This window comes from Ranitomeya imitator, chromosome 6 (assembly GCF_032444005.1).
Source record: "Ranitomeya imitator isolate aRanImi1 chromosome 6, aRanImi1.pri, whole genome shotgun sequence".
NCBI classification, from domain to species: domain Eukaryota; kingdom Metazoa; phylum Chordata; class Amphibia; order Anura; family Dendrobatidae; genus Ranitomeya; species Ranitomeya imitator.
The window spans coordinates 184871353-184887790 of NC_091287.1; the positions used below are offsets into that span (position 1 = coordinate 184871353).

Sequence of the window (16438 nt, forward strand, 5' to 3'; positions counted from 1 at the left end):
ATATCCCTCCCTAGAGTTGTTGTCTGCTCGCGGATGTTGGTAGCTATCTAGCGCCCGACTAATCATCTGCACGATACACACATTACAGCGTCCTCTTGCTGTGTCCGCCTGTACGGCGCCGTGCGCTTGCCTTGTGCTTTCCATACCCAAGCCAGTGTGGTTGGTGGCGTCCGTCAGTGCGGCATTGCTCGCACTCCTGTGCATATATATATTTATTCTTAAGTTTCCTTACACACCCAGTTGTGGTGTAGTGCCAGCGAGGGTCTAATTGGACTTCAATCCCAGTTGGGGTTAAGTACGCTGACTACTCGCTCGCGCTTTAGGTGCGGTACCGCGATCCTGTGACGCAACAGGATTGCTACCTTCACGCTGGGTGAGGTTGAACCCACGTATATATACTTTAGTGTACCGCCATATAGTCTGTATTTACTAGCAGCAGGTTTTCACCTGCACGGTGGACCCCGGACTGCGAACGCATCTTTATCACCTTTCTTGGTGCGTTCCGCCAGTCCTAACATATATATATATACACAGACAAATGTTCGATATGAATCGTATTTCTCAAAAAAATCTTTTCTCTGTTTGGTATGTATATATATATATATATATATATATATATATGTATATGTGTATATATATATATATATATATATATATATATATATATATATATATATATATATATATATATATATATATATATATATATATATATATATATATATTATACCAAACAGAAAAGATTTTTTTGAGAAATACGATTCATATCGAACTTTTGTCTGTGTTTTCACATGGCCTAAATTCATGTACATGTGCTGCTGTGTTCTTTTATATCTATATGATACAGCTTGCATGTGTTCACATTGGGAGTGCTGGTTGGCTTTTTTTTCTCTGTTTGGTGTATGGATGTGGCTGCATCCAGACTGATCTTGCACTCCTCCCATTGACCTTGCAGGTGGTGGTAATCAACTCTACCTGCTCATAAATTGTAGGTTTAGCCCAGAGTGACATGTTTGTCCAAAGTTGTAGGCTGGTGGCCCAAGATTGGCATGTACAGTAGAGTAGGACCCATCAGAGGGAGATCACCTTGCCGTGGTTGATGGGCACACATGAATTGGCCAATTTATGCGCCAAGAATCTTCATTTTATCTATAACTAAGTTTTAAGAAAAACATTTTTGAAAAAATTATGAAATTTTTTTGAGAAATATGATTCATATTGAACATTTGTCTGTGGCCTAAATTCGTGTACATGTGCTGCTGTGTTCTTTTATATCTCTATCTATCTATCTGCGTGCACACACACCATAGAAAACTGTCGGGACTAAACCATATAAATTTATGCTGCAAATGTATTAAGCTCAGGGGATTGTTTAGACTAGAGACAATTGTATGCAGTTCTCCTCCTTCTGTAAAAAAGAAGTTAATGCAAAATTACAACTATTGTTTCACATATTACACCACCCAAGTTAGAAGAAAATAAAATATTTCAAGAAATCTGCTACAAAATGATTATGCTATCTAATATATAAAGCTGAATGAATGAGTGTGTGTGTGTGTGTGTGTGTGTGTGTGTGTGTGTGTGTGTGTGTGTGTGTGTGTGTGTGTGTGTGTGTGTGTGTGGTGTGTGTCCGGGATTGGCATCTGCACCGTAGCAGCTACAGCCACAAAATTTTGCACAGTCACACGTCTGGACCCCGAGAGCGTCATAGGCTATGTTGTGAGGCGAAATTTTCACCCCGCGCGTTCCAATTCACCAAACAATTTTGCCCCTATCTACATAATGGGGAAAAAAGTGAAAGGAAAAGTGTTGGAGACAAATTGACAGCTGCCAGATGTGAACAAGGGGGACTTAAAGAGTGAGAGCGATGGCGCCAAAGAGTATATACCGTACAGTTGCTAAGGTGGGGCCCCGACATGGGATACTCACCACACACGGGGATATGAACACACGCAAAATGCTCCACAAACTACCACGTGCTTGAACACATACCACCCTCAGCACCCATTTCACCACACATACACCAACCTCACCACATAAAAGTCGAAACACAAAAGTCGCCGCTCAAAACTCACCACATGCAAAACTAGGCTCACACAAAACTAGCCACACATGCAAAACTCACCTCATGGAAATGCACAAAAGTTGCAACACATGCAAAAGTTGCCTCACACAAAACTTGCACATACTCAAAACGCACCACACATAAAACTCGCCACGTGCAAAACTTGCTGCACACAACTTGCTACACTAACCTGTCACATGCAACTTGACACACAAAAAGTTGCTACACGCATGTCGCCACCCAAAACTCAACACACATAATTTGACACATGAAACTCGCCCTAAAACACACACAAGTCTGGTATTTTCCTTCAAAAATAAAAATCTGATTAATAAGCAGACAAACTACAAGAGCAACTAATGTACCATATAGGAAATACGGCATACCCGATGCGTTAGAAACGGCCCAACATCTAGTATACTATATACAGGAGGAGATGACATACAGGTATATACTATATACAGGAGGAGATGACACAGGTATATACTATATACAGGAGCAGATGATACACAGGTATATACTATATACAGGAGGAGATGACTTACAGGTCCATACTATATACAGGAGGAGATGACATACAGGTATAAACTATATACAGGAGATGACATGCAGGTATATACTATATATAGGAGGAAATGACATACAGGTATATAGTATATACAGAAGAGATGACATACAGGTATATACTTTATACAGGAGGAGATGACACATGGGTATATACAATTTACAGGAGGAGATGACATACAGCAGGTATATACTATTTACAGGGGAGATGACATACAGGTATATACTATATACAAGAGAAGACATACAGTCTTGCTGTGACATACAATGGTCTGGCTGTGAAGGAGGCTCGGATGAACCTGTACACCCAGGGGTGATCCGCCAATTTTTTTATCAAATAACGCGCCAAGCGCTGAAACTTGCACCTTTAGGGTGCTGGTAGATAACCCCCGTTCCAGACCTTTTTGGAGGAACTCTAAGACTTCCCTTATTGGGACTTTCTGAATGGTGGTTGATAGGCGTCGCCCTGAGAACTCTAGAAATTTTCCCAGATTTTTTGATATTTATTAGATGTAGTTTTTTTTCCTGCTGGATAGCAGAGAAGAAACTAATGGAGCTGAGAAACCCTTTCCTAGTAGAAGCCCCCTCTCAAGTTCCAGGAAGTGAGATGCAGATTGTGTACTTGAGGATGGAACACTGGACCATGGTGTAGAAGGTTCTGCACTTCTGGAAGGATCCATGGGTCCGATATGGACATACGCCTGAGCCAAGTGAACCAGGCCCTCTTCGGCCAGAAGGGTGCAATCAGTATTATTCGTGTTCCCTCCTCCCGGATCTTCTTCAACACTGTCGGTATCAGCGGAAACGGAGGAAATGCGTAGGCCAGATGGAAGTTCCATTGGTGTAACAGCGCAACAAGATTGCTTGTTCCTTTCGGATGAGTACTTGTCAAAGATAGGAGGTGATTTTCTGTCCAAGAAAACAGTCTTTTGGTTTTTTCTAACAGAGATCTTGACCTTGTTTCCCCCTGACGATTTATGTAGGAGACTGCCGTGCTGTTGTCGGACAAGACCACTAGGTGTTTCCCTTCGACAATTTCTTCTGTTTGCAGAATTGCTAGCCTTATTGCGGTTAGCTCCTTTAGGTTGGAGGATGCTGACTCCATCTGAGGATCCCATCTGCCTTGCAGAATCTGATGTTCTAAATGTGCCCCCCAGCCGAGAGGGCTTGCATCCGTGGTTAGCACCACCGGATCTTGGGCTGACCACGGTACCCCGTTTTTTAAATTTTCTATTTTTAGCCACCAAATTAAAGAGTCCTGCACTTGTGGCCAAAGAACTATTTTTTGGTTTAGATTGTGGGGATCTTTTGCCTGTTTGGTCAGTATTTGCCATTGCAACTCCCTTGAATGTATTTGTGCCCACCGAACTGCTGGGATTGTGGCTGTCAACATCCCCAGAAGGGACATGGCTTCTCTTAACAAGATGGGCCGGCCTGATTGCGTCTGATTTATTTTTTGTTTTATGGCGTTTATTTTCCTGTCCGGAAGGATACAGATTTGCCTGATTGAGTCCAGTTGAATTCCTAGGAATTCCTGTATCTGGACTGGATGCATCTTTGATTTTTTAAAATTGATCAGCCACCCCAATTTGGACAATAGGTCCCGTACTTTCGAGACTGCTACTACGCATTCTTCCTGGCTGTCTGCCACAAGGAGAAAGTCGTCTAGATATGGTATTAGTAAGATATTTTCCTTTCTTACCAACGACGCCATCTCTGAAATTATTTTTGTAAAAATTCTGGGAGCCACAGACACCCCAAAGGGGAGACATTGGTACTGTAGACGAGTGGGGATTTGATTTATTTCTACTATTAGTCTTAGGAATTGTTGATGTTCTACACAAATGGGAACATGATAATAGGCATCTGTGAGGTCTATTACTGCCATGTAACAGCCTGGATATAGCAGTTTTGTTGTAGTTTTTAACGTCTCCATTTTGAATTTGTCTACCTTGATGTATTGGTTTAGGGATTTCAGATTGAAGATCGTTCTCAGTGAACCATCTGGCTTCGGTGTGAGTAATAGGGTTCTGTAAAATTGTAAAATCCTTTCCCAACTTCTTGTGTTGGTACTTCTACAAGAACTTGTTTTTCCCTGAGGAGATGAACTTCCCTTTCCAATGTTGCCTGATTCCTTTTTGCGACATGGGTGACTTTTACTCGATGAGAAGGGAGGGAGGTGAAATTTAGATGTAGGCCTTTGGTTAGTAGGGATACTACCCACTGTGATGTCTGCAATTTTTCCCATTGGTGGACAAAAAAAAAAATCGAAGTCTTCCTCCCACCCGGATATCGGCGTCATTGTTGTTGTTTGGGGTCTGATTTCTGAGGAGGCTTATTAAAGAGATATCCTCTTTCTCTTCTCTCACCCCAGGGCTTCCCAGGGGTGGATCTATCCCCCGGCCGACCCCGGCCTGCTTTTCCTGAACCCCGAAAGGAACGTCGATTATCACTCCATCGCCGTCTTGAGAAGGGGGGAGGTGGGAAGTGTTTCTTCTTATTCGCAGCCTTCTCTAGAATCTCATCGAGTGCCTTCCCAAATAGATGCTGGCCCTCACAAGGGACTGCTCATAATTTGACTTTGGACTGAAAGTCAGCTGACCAATTTTTAAGCCATAATGCCCTTCTGCCAGAGTTGGAGAGGGCACATGCGCGTGCAAAAAAACGCACTGAGTCAATGGCGGCATCTGCGAGGAAGCCTGCCGCATTTTGAAGTGAGGGTATTACCTCTAAGAGTCTCTCCCTTGGACATTTGTCCCTTATCTGCTCACTCAACTCCTCTAACCACTTTATCATGGCCCGAGCTGTACAGGTAGCGGCTACTCCTGGCTTAAATGCCCATGTTGATGCTTCCCATGCCGATTTTAAGAAGGCGTCCGCCTTTTTATCAAGAGGGTCTTTAAGGGTCCCCATGTCTTCGAAGTGAAGCGCTATGCCCCTGGAAGTGCTTGCAATTGCAGAGTCCAATTTAGGTGCTTTCTCCCATTTTTCACAAATTTCTTCCTCAAACGGATATTTGCGTTTAAGGGTTTGGGGAACTAACATTTTTTTAGTTGTTTTTTTCCACTCTTTTTTAATTAAGTTTAAAACATTATCGTGAAAGGGAAAAACTCTGCGTTTTTTTACTTCTAGGTTGCTAAACATAGAATCCTGGGTTGTTTTATGTTCTTTTGGTGTTTCAACCCCCAGTGTTGCTCTAACTAGCTTAAGCAGTTTCCCAACATCCTCAGCTAGTACATACAGCCGACCACACTCCTCATCCGAAGAGTCTAAGTCTGAATCACCATCACGTGGCAATTCCCCTGGTTCGCCTTCTGATTCCATGTCAGAGGTTTGGGCAGGCCTAGGAGGTGGATTCCCGGAGCTACATAGCCCATGCTGTTTCAGTTGATCCTTCACTGTGATTTTTACTTCATCCCCAACGATATTCTTTATATTTTGGAGTAGTGATGAGGACTCCTCGGCCACCGTCTTTTCTATACATAAACAACAGATCCGTTTGTCATAAGTTTTAGGGAGAGCTTTATCAGAGTGTGCAGAATTTGTTTTTCTGCTTGGCCGTAACCTTCCTCCCCACGGGGGTCTGCGGAACGTCCACCGGTACTGGCGATTCTGCAGTCAGGTCCGCCATGTTGAAGAGGCTGAAGGCACTGCTGCTTATGCCTTGCCTCTTAATATACTATAGGGGAGAGAGCGGTGTGAGCGCCCCTGACTTCCTCCCTCCCGGGAGTGTCAGCACAGCGCTCTCCTCGGTGTGTGACGCTACTTCTGGTTGAACCAGCCTAGTGATGGGACACGCTTCTGACCTGGTCCAGCCTCCAGCTAGGAGCGGACACCAGGGAGCCCCCCGCGGGACGGACGCCACCGCCGCAGCTCCGGATCACCGCACGTGAGTGATGCGGCCGTATACGCCGCCAGCTGCTCCCGCTGTGGGCCTCTGTCTCCGGACCGGCACCTCCAGAGATAGATCCCTCTGGGACGATGTCGCAGGTGCCCCGCAGGAACAGGAAACCAAACTGAGGAGAGAGGTGCCGCCCTCATCTTTTATCTCCTATTCAGGTTTCCTGTTCCTGGGGGGGCTCGGACCATCTCTCATGTTAGGTGCCATCATGGGGAAGGGAAAAATTAGAGGCATGATGAGAAAATAAGAGACGTGAGGTGATATAACTAACCACAGATATTTACTATGCCCAGGCAACGCCGGGCTCTTCAGCTAGTAAGTAATAAAATTCATACACTTTAAAAAGCACAAAGTAAAGATAAAAGTTAAAATCTTTTATCTGTACAAAATCAGAACACTGAAAACTAAATACTTCTGAAAAGTGTATACCTCATTGCATTCATCTACAAGAATGAAGAAAAGGTCAAATCTGGACATTATTGGAGCTGAAAGATTTACATTTTGCTTCAATGACTTTGATCGTTCATATCTTCCACCAACAGGATTTGCTGCAGCCAGGATGGATGTACGAGCATTTAATGTGGCCTTACAGAAAATAAAAACAAAAGAACAGATTGTTGCGATTGCAATTGTTATTATACTACTCTACATAACACTAATAGAAGCAAGATGCAAAATACAAAATGACCCAAATACATTTGTGAAAATTGCAACAAATTTTAAAGGAAATCCGTCCGTGGGTGTTTGCTTTGTAATCTAAAAGCAAGAATGTGCAATGGCGGAGACCCCAATTCCAGCAAAGTGTAGCCCTGTATGACCCTTCCTACACTACTGATTAGCTGCTTTCGGTCACTGCAGACAGAAAGCGGCTAATCAGTGGTGGCATTGGACTTACACAGAGCAGTGGACTAAAGCTGGAGTCACACATAACGATATCGTTAACGCTAGCGTTGCAATGTCATGCTTTTGGTGACGTAGCAACGATCCAGCTAACGATCTCGTTATGTGACAGCGACCAACGATCAGGCCCCTGCTGGGAGATCGTGTGTCGTTGGGGAATGATCAGGACCATTTTTTGGTCGCTGATCACCCGCTGTCATCGCTGGATCGGTGTGTGTGACGCCGATCCAGCGATGTGTTCACTTGTAACCAGAGTAAACATCGGGTTACTAAGTGCAGGGCCGCGCTTAGTAACCCGATATTTACCCTGGTTACCATTGTAAAAGTAAAAAAAAAACAGTACATACTCACATTCTGATGTCTGTCACGTCCCCCGGCGTCCATAGGGTTAAAACTGCTTTCGGCAGGAGCGCTGCTAATGCACGCGCTCCAGCCGAGAGCTTCCCTGCACTGACTGTCAGCACCGGCCGTAAAGCAGAGCACACGCTGTTACTGCCGGCGCTGACACAGTCAGTGCAGGGAAGCTCTCGGCAGCAGCGCGGCCCTGCACTTAGTAACCCGATGTTTACCCTGGTTACCCGGGTGCTGCAGGGGGACTTCGGCATCATTTAAGACAGTTTCAACGATGCCGAAGTCTTTCCCCTGATCGTTGGTCGCTGGAGAGCTGTCTGTGTGACAGCTCCCCAGCGACCACACAACGACTTACCAACGATCACGGCCAGGTCGTATCGCTGGTCGTGATCGTTGGGAAGTCGTTTAGTGTGACTAAGCTTTAAGATTCACCAGACACTTTGTCCTGCAGCAATGATAACCTGCTGATAAAACACTGATTGGATTGAAACAGCAATCATCCCACAGCGCAGTAACATCGCTGGAATCAGGTGCTCAGCCACTACATAATTCATTCTCAAACTGAATAGCAAAAACCTGCTGTTAAATTCCCTTTAAAAAGGAGAGGGGGGAGGGAATAGAAACATCAACATTTAGAAATGCAAGAGGAATGTACATACATGTATTTTTAACAAGTTATGTTTAATTTAAAATACAGAGATATTTTTCCACTGTTAGCGTATGTGCACACATTGCAGATTCCATTGCAGATTTTTCCATGCGGATTCTGCAGAATCCACAGGTAAAACATCCTGCGCTTTATCTGTGGATTACTGCAGTTTTAGTGCAGATTTTGTGCGGATTCCACCTGCGGATTCCTATTGAGGAGCAGGTGTAAAACGCTGTGGAATCCGCACAAAGAATTGACATGCTGTGGAAAATAAACTGCAGCGTTTCTGCGCGGTATTTTCCACAGCATGTGCACTGCGGACTTGGTTTTCCATAGGTTTACATGGTACTATACAACGCATGAAAAACTGCTGAGGATCCGCAGCCAAATATGCAATGTGTGCATATACCCTAAGGCTATGTGCACACGTTGCGGATTAGCTTCTGGAATTTTTTGTGCGGATTCTGCATCTCTTGGCAGAAATGTGTGCACATAGCCTTATAAGTAACATCCTGCCCATTAATCACCTGAAAAGGCAGCCATTTACTAGCCTCAGCCATGCAGATGGCTGAATGGAAGAGACATTAAGTTTGGGTCCAAACTGAAAACACCAGAGCGGCAGTGGTTTGAAAGTTTAAGTAAAATTTCCATTTTAATAAGCTCTGGACAATTTTCAAAAATGTGTAAAAACTATGTTAGTATTAGGCTGTAATAAATAGCAATACCCCTTCCCATACATATTGAATTACTATTCTGATCCTAATTATTCCAACATATAAAGGGAACCATATACATAGTGTGCAGAATTATTAGGCAAGTTGTATTTTGATCACATGATACTTTTTATACTTGTTGTCCAACTCCAAGCTGTTCAGGCTTGAGAGCCAACTACCAATTAAGTAAATCAGGTCAAGTGCATCTCTAATGAGGAGGGGTGTTGTCTAATGGCATCAAAACCCTATATAAGGTGTGCTTAATTAGGCAACTTCCTTTCCTTTGGCAAAAAGTCAGAATAGAGATTTGACTGGCTCTGAAAAGTCCAAAATTGTGAGGTGTCTTGCAGAGGGATGCAGCAGTCATGAAATTGCCAAACTTTTGAAGTGTGATCACCAAACAATCAAGCGTTTCATGGCAAATAGCCGACAGGGTCGCAAGAAGCGTGTTGGGCAAAAAAAGCACAAAATAACTGCCCATGAATGGAGGAAAATCAAGCGTGAAGCTGCCAAGATGCCATTTCCCATATTTCAGAGCTGCAACATTACTGGAGTAACAAAAAGCACAAGGTGTGCGATACTCAGGGACATGGCCAAGGTAAGGAAAGCTGAAAAACGACCTTTGAACAAGAAACATAAGATAAAATGTCAAGACTGAGCCAAGAAAAATCTTAAGACTGACTTTTCAAAGGTTTTATGGACTGATGAAATGAGAGTGACTCTTGATAGGCCAGAAGCTGGATCAGTAAAGGGCAGAGAGCTCCACTCCGACGCAGACGCCAGCAAGGTGGAGGTGGGGTACTGGTATAGGCTGGTATCAAAGATGAACTTGTCGGAGCTTTTCGGGTTGAGAATGGAGTGAAGCTCAACACCCAGACCTACTGCCAGTTTCTGGAAGACAACTTCTTCAAGCAGTGGTACAGGACAATGCTCCATCACATGCCTCCAACTACTCCACAGCATGGCTGGCCAGTAAAGATCTCAAAGAAGAGAAAAAATAATAATGGCATGGCCCCCTTGTTCACCTGATCTGAACCAGATAGAGAACCTGTGGTCCCTCATAAAATGTGAGATCTACAGGGAGGGAAAACAGTCCACCTCTCGGAACAGTGTCTGGGAGGCTGTGGTGGCTGCTGCACGCAAAGTTGATTGTAAACAGATCAAGCAACTGACAGAATCTATGGATGGAAGGCTGTTGAGTGTCATCATAAAGAAAGGTGGCTATATTGGTCACCAGTAGGGTTGAGCGAAATGGATCGTTCATTTTCAAATGTCGCCGACTTTTGGCACAGTCGGGTTTCACAAAACCCGACCCGACCCCTGTGTGGGGTCTGCCATGCGGTATGCGACTTTCGCGCCAAAGTCGCGTTTCAATGACAGTAAAAGCGCCATTTCTCAGCCAATGAAGGTGGACGCAGAGTGTGGGCAGCGTGATGACATAGGTCCTGGTCCCCACCATCTTAGAGAAGGGCATTGCAGTGATTGGCTTGCTGTCTGCGGCGTCACAGGGGCTATAAAGAGGCGTTCCCGCCGACCGCCATCTTACTGCTGCTGATCTGAGCATAGGGAGAGGTTGCTGCCGCTTCGTCAGAAGCAGGGATAGCGTTAGGCAGGGTCCATTAACCACCAAACCGCTTGTGCTGTAGCGATTTCCACTGTCCAACACCACCTTTTGTTTGCAGGGACAGTGGAAGCTACATTTTTTTTCCTCAGCGCTGTAGCTCATTGGGCTGCCCTAGAAGGCTCCCTGATAGCTGCATTGCTGTGTGTACACCGCTGTGCAAACCAACTGCTTTTTTCAAAGCACAAATCCTGTTGTTCCTTCCTTTCTGCACAGCTATCTTTTTTGTTTGTCCACACTTTTTATTTAATTTGTGCAGCAGTCCACTCCTTCTTATTGCTGCCTGCCATACCTGGCTGAGATTACTGCAGGGAGATAGTAATTGTAGGACAGTCCCTGTTTTTTTTTTTTTTTTTTTAATTCTCCCTAAAAAAATAAGTTGTGGGAGATTAAGATTGGCATTTCTGCTTGTGTGCCAGTCCTGAGTGTGCCATCTCTCTTAAATATTGGGCCATAGAAAGCCTAGTGTATTTTTTTTAAATTTGGTATCTAAATTCTCCCTGAAAAAAAAAAAAAAAAAAAAAAAGTGGGAGATTAATATTGGCCTTTCTGCTTGAGTGACAGTCCTGCGTGTATGGCATCTCTCTCATTTGGTGCCACAGAAAACAGAGTGTGTAACATCGTCCCTGATTTTCCTTAAGGTCTCACCCACCTATAAAGGGATATCTAAATCATACAGAAGTTAGAGTTCACCTTGTAAGTTGTTTGACAGTAACAAATACCGTTAGTTTGGTGACGTTTTTAAAACAATAAGGAAGTCTGGTGGAAGAGGTCGTGGCCGTTCATTGCCAGCTGGTAATGATGGTAGTGGTAGTGGAGCATCGGGTGGTCGTGGGAAAAACAATATAGCACCTAAGTCTCGAGCTGTGGAGCCAGGTTTGTCGTCTGGCTACACAAGGCCTCGAACGCTCCCTTTTCTGGGAGTAGGAAAACCGCTTTTAAAGCCGGAGCAGCAAGGGCAAGTTTTGGCTTACCTTGCTGACTCAGGCTCTAGCTCTTTTGCCTCCTCTTCTGAAACTGGTAAATGTAAAAGCAGCGCGCCGTTAGTGGATGTTCACGGTCAGGGACAAATCGCTTCCTTGTCCTCTTCAGCAAAAACAGCAACAGAGAAGGATTCAGCAGGCGACACAACGGGTTACTCCATGGAGCTCTTTACACATACCGTCCCTGGCTTAGAAAGTGAAGCAGTTAACAGTCCATGCCCATTACAAGTTGAATCTGACATGGAGTGCACTGATGCACAGCCACAGCCAGACTACTATGCTGGTCCTTTGACTCAGACCACAACATTGCCCTCACAGGGTACTGATCCAGAATCAGACACTGATGAGACTATGTTGCCCCGTCACGAACGCTATACCACCGACTTACACGGTGACACAGACGAAGCTGCACACGAGCTAGAAGAGGAGGTTATAGATGACCCAGTTGTTGACCCCGATTGGCAGCCATTGGGGGAACAGGGTGCAGGCGGCAGTAGTTCTGAAGCGGAGGAGTAGGGGCCGCAGCAGGCATCAACATCGCAACAGGTTCCATCTGCCGGGCCCGTAGATGGTCCAAAACGCGTGGCAAAGCTAAAACCTGTTGGAGGACAGCGTGGCCATCCGGTTAAAGCTCAGTCTGCAATGCCTGAAAAGGTATCCGATGCTAGAAAGAGTGCAGTCTGGCATTTTTTTAAGCAACATCCAATTGATCAGCGCAAAGTCATCTGTCAAAAATGTTCAACTACCTTAAGCAGAGGTCAGAATCTGAAAAGTCTAAATACAAGTTGCATGCATAGACATTTAACCACCATGCATTTGCAAGCCTGGACTAACTACCAAACGTCCCTTAAGGTTGTAGCACCCTCGGCCAATGAAGCTAGTTCCCTTCCGTCAGTGTAAGGCCACCATTTTCCCCACCACCTGCAGTATCTGTGCAGGTTTCTTTCCAGGCCAAAGCAGTCAGGGTCAGGGAATCCCCAGTTTCGTAGTAGGAAACACTGCATCTAGGGCACCGGCGGCAACAATACCGTCTCCAACCGTCTCTCAGTCTGCCATGTCCACCGGCACCCCCGCTAGTTCCACGATCTCCAGCTCTCCAGTCCAGCTCACCCTACATGAGACTCTGGTTAGAAAAAGGAAGTACTTAGCCTCGCATCCGCGTACACAGGGTTTGAACACCCACATAGCTAGACTAATCTCGTTAGAGATGATGCCCTACCGGTTAGTTGAAAGCAAAGCTTTCAAAGCCCTGATGGACTACGCTGTACCACGCTACGAGCTACCCAGTCAACACTTCTTTTCCAGAAAAGCCATCCCAGCACTCCACCAGCATGTTAAAGAGCGCATCGTCCATGCACTCAGGCAATCTGTGAGTACAAAGGTGCACCTGACAACAGATGCATGGACCAGTAGGCATGGCCAGGGACGTTACGTGTCCATCACGGCACACTGGGTGAATGTGGTGGATGCAGGGTCCACAGGGGACAGCAATTTTGGGACAGTTCTGCCTAGCCCACGGTCTAGGAAACAGTTGGCTGTAGCCGTTCGCACCCCCTCCTCCTCCTCCTGCAGAAGCGAGAGCTCGTCCACAGACCACAGTTGCCCAACCACTCCATCCGCAGCTGCCACTGTTGCACACCAGTTGTCCCATTATGGGGCAGCTACTGGCAAGCGTCAGCAGGCTGTATTGGCTATGAAGTGTTTGGGCGACAACAGACACACCGCGGAAGTTCTGTCCGAGTTCTTGCAGAAAGAAATGCAGTCGTGGCTGGGCACTGTAGATCTTGAGGCAGGCAAGGTAGTGAGTGATAACGGAAGGAATTTCATGGCTGCCATCTCCCTTTCCGAACTGAAACACATTCCTTGCCTGGCTCACACCTTAAACCTGGTGGTGCAGTGCTTCCTGAAAAGTTATCCGGGCTTATCCTACCTGCTCCTCAAAGTGTGCGGACTTTGCTCGCATATCCGCCGTTCGCCCGTACACTCCAGCCGTATGCAGACCCATCAGCCGTCTTTGAACCTTCCCCAGCATCGCCTAATTATAGAAGTTGCAACAAGGTGGAACTCAACACTGCACATGCTTCAGAAACTGTGCGAACAGAGGCGTGCTGTTATGTATTTTTGGGAGGATACACATACACGGGCAAGCAGTAGGATGGCAGACATGGAGTTGTCAGGTGTGCAGTGGTCGAAGATACAAGCCATGTGTCAAGTCCTTCAGTGTTTTGAGGAATGCACACGGCAGGTTAGTGCAGACAACGCCATAATAAGCATGAGCATCCCCCTAGTGCGTCTGCTGATGCAAAGTTTGACGCACATAAAAGGAGCAGGCGTCTGCAGCAGAGGAAGAGGAAAGCCTTGATGACAGTCAGCCATTGTCTGGTCAGGGCAGTGTACAGGACGAGGTAGCGGGCGAACAGGAGGAGGAGGATGAGGAGGATGATGGGGATGAGTATTTTTTTAATGAGGAAGCTTTTCCGGGGCCACTGGAAATTGGTGGCGTGCCAGGGCCGGGTTCTGGTTTTTTGAGGGACACAAGTGACGTAGATTTGCCTGAAACAGCACCTCAACCCAGCACAACCGCAGATTTGACAACTGGAACTTTGGCCCACATGGCGGATTATGCCTTACGTATCCTCAAAAGGGACACACGCATTACTAAAATGATGAACGATGACGATTACTGGTTGGCCTGCCTCCTTGATCCTCACTATAAAGGCAAATTGCAAAATATTATGCCACATGAGAACTTGGAACTAATATTAGCAACCAAACAATCAACTCTTGTTGACCGTTTGCTTCAGGCATTCCCAGCACACAGCGCCCGTGATCGTTCTCACACGAGCTGCAGGGGGCAGCAGACCAGAAGTGTTAGAGGTGCAGAAATCAGAAGTGGCGTTGGACAGAGGGGTTTTCTGACCAGGTTGTGGAGTGATTTTGCTATGACCGCAGACAGGACAGGTACTGCTGCATCAATTCACAGTGACAGGAGACAACATTTGTCCAGTATGGTTACTAACTATTTTTCATCCCTTATCGATGTTCTCTCTCAACCGTCATTCCCATTTGATTACTGGGCATCCAAATTAGACACCTGGCCAGAATTGGCAGAATATGCATTGCAGGAGCTTGCTTGCCCGGCAGCTAGTGTCCTATCAGAAAGAGTATTCAGTGCTGCAGGTTCAATATTAACCGAAAAAAGGACTCGTCTGGCTACCCAAAATGTTGATGATCTAACATTCATTAAAATGAACCACAACTGGATTTCGAATTCTTTTGCCCCACCTTGCCCTGCTGACACCTAGCTTTCCTATGAAAAGGTCTTGCTTGTGGACTACTCTGACTGACTTTTCCAATCGCGTAATTTGCAGCAGCTGATTGTCCAGCATATGACATGTTTACACCTCCCTAAATGGCCAAACTCCCCCCCACGGGGCCGTGGTCTCGCCACTTGGCGCAAGCACCCGTGAGAGTGCTGTTTGTCTGAAGAGGTGGGTGTGCCCGCTTTTGGTCGACGGCACTGCCACTGGGTCCCTCATAGTACAATAAAGTGTCTCTGGCGGTGGTGGTGCGCACCCAACGTCAGACACACTGTTGTAAGATGAGGGGCCCTGGGCCTGTACCGCCGGCCACAAGAGAGTTCCCCCACCCCCAGCTCAAACATTGCTCTACCACTTGCACAATTATCTCTCACAGTTCCACCAATGTTTAGTCTATGCGCTGACATCATTCAATGCCTGGCACTGACAATACCAATGTGTTGACATGTATGATGGTACTTAACATAGTCAAGGGCAGTGTCCTACATTTACACCAGTAAATAATTAGCGCCAAATTACTAGGTCTAAAACTCAGTAGAGGAGCCCACCCCTGTACCTAAGTATTCCACCCTTTTGTGTTTTGGTTTTGTTGTAATGCGAGACATTAACATCTATTTATTGTTTTGCAGTACTAACTGGCAGACACTCATTACAATCGGCCTCCGCTGACAACACCAATGCTGCCTGCGTACCCCTGCAAGAGAATTGCAAGTGCCTACAGCCAAATTTTGTTATGTTAGGCCTACTACGCCTGTCTGCGGTCCCTCCTTCCACTAGTCCTCCACTGACCAGACCACTGCTGCCCGTGTACCCCTGGAACCTATTTAAAATTGCATAGAGCATCCTTTTTTTAATAGTAGGCATACAAACTCTGTCTGTGGTCCAGAATTGAAATTGTCCTTCACTGAACAGACCAATGCTGCCTGTGTACCCCTGTAACCTTTTTTAAACTGCATTGAGCCGAATGTTGTGTTTAAGGCCTACTACCTGTGTCTGTCTGCGCCACTCAATACAGCTGTCCTCCTTTTAAAAAAGCTGAGCGTCAATAGTCTGGTTTTCAGCCTATAGGAATTTGAAAACTGCATTGGGGCTACTACTACTACTTCGGTAGGGCCTACTAACGGTGTCTGCCGCTCCAAGGTGTTCCCCAGGTTTCCTCTCCATAGCTTAGAGCTTGTAGCTCTCGTTTAGTAGTTGTTGAAAACAACACTGCATTCGGCCTACAAGTTGGGTCTGGGGTGTAGAGACGGTGTCTTCCGCTCCAAGGTGTTCCCCAGGTTGCCTCTCCATTGCTTCAATCTTAAAGCTCTTGTTTAGTAGTTGTTGAAAACAACACTGCATTTGGCCTACAAGTTGGGTCTGGGGTGTAGA

The 16438-nt window shown here is 45.8% G+C and overlaps 1 protein-coding gene across 1 annotated transcript in view; it reads right to left on the reverse strand.

Annotated features, from left to right (window-relative positions):
• Positions 1-16438, reverse strand: part of LOC138643633 (maternal DNA replication licensing factor mcm6) — a 332741-nt gene that overhangs the window by 109784 nt on the left and 206519 nt on the right. The window contains exon 11 of the mRNA XM_069732489.1: positions 6960-7115. Coding sequence (XP_069588590.1) covers positions 6960-7115 — 156 coding nt within the window. The remainder of the gene's footprint in view (positions 1-6959; positions 7116-16438) is intronic.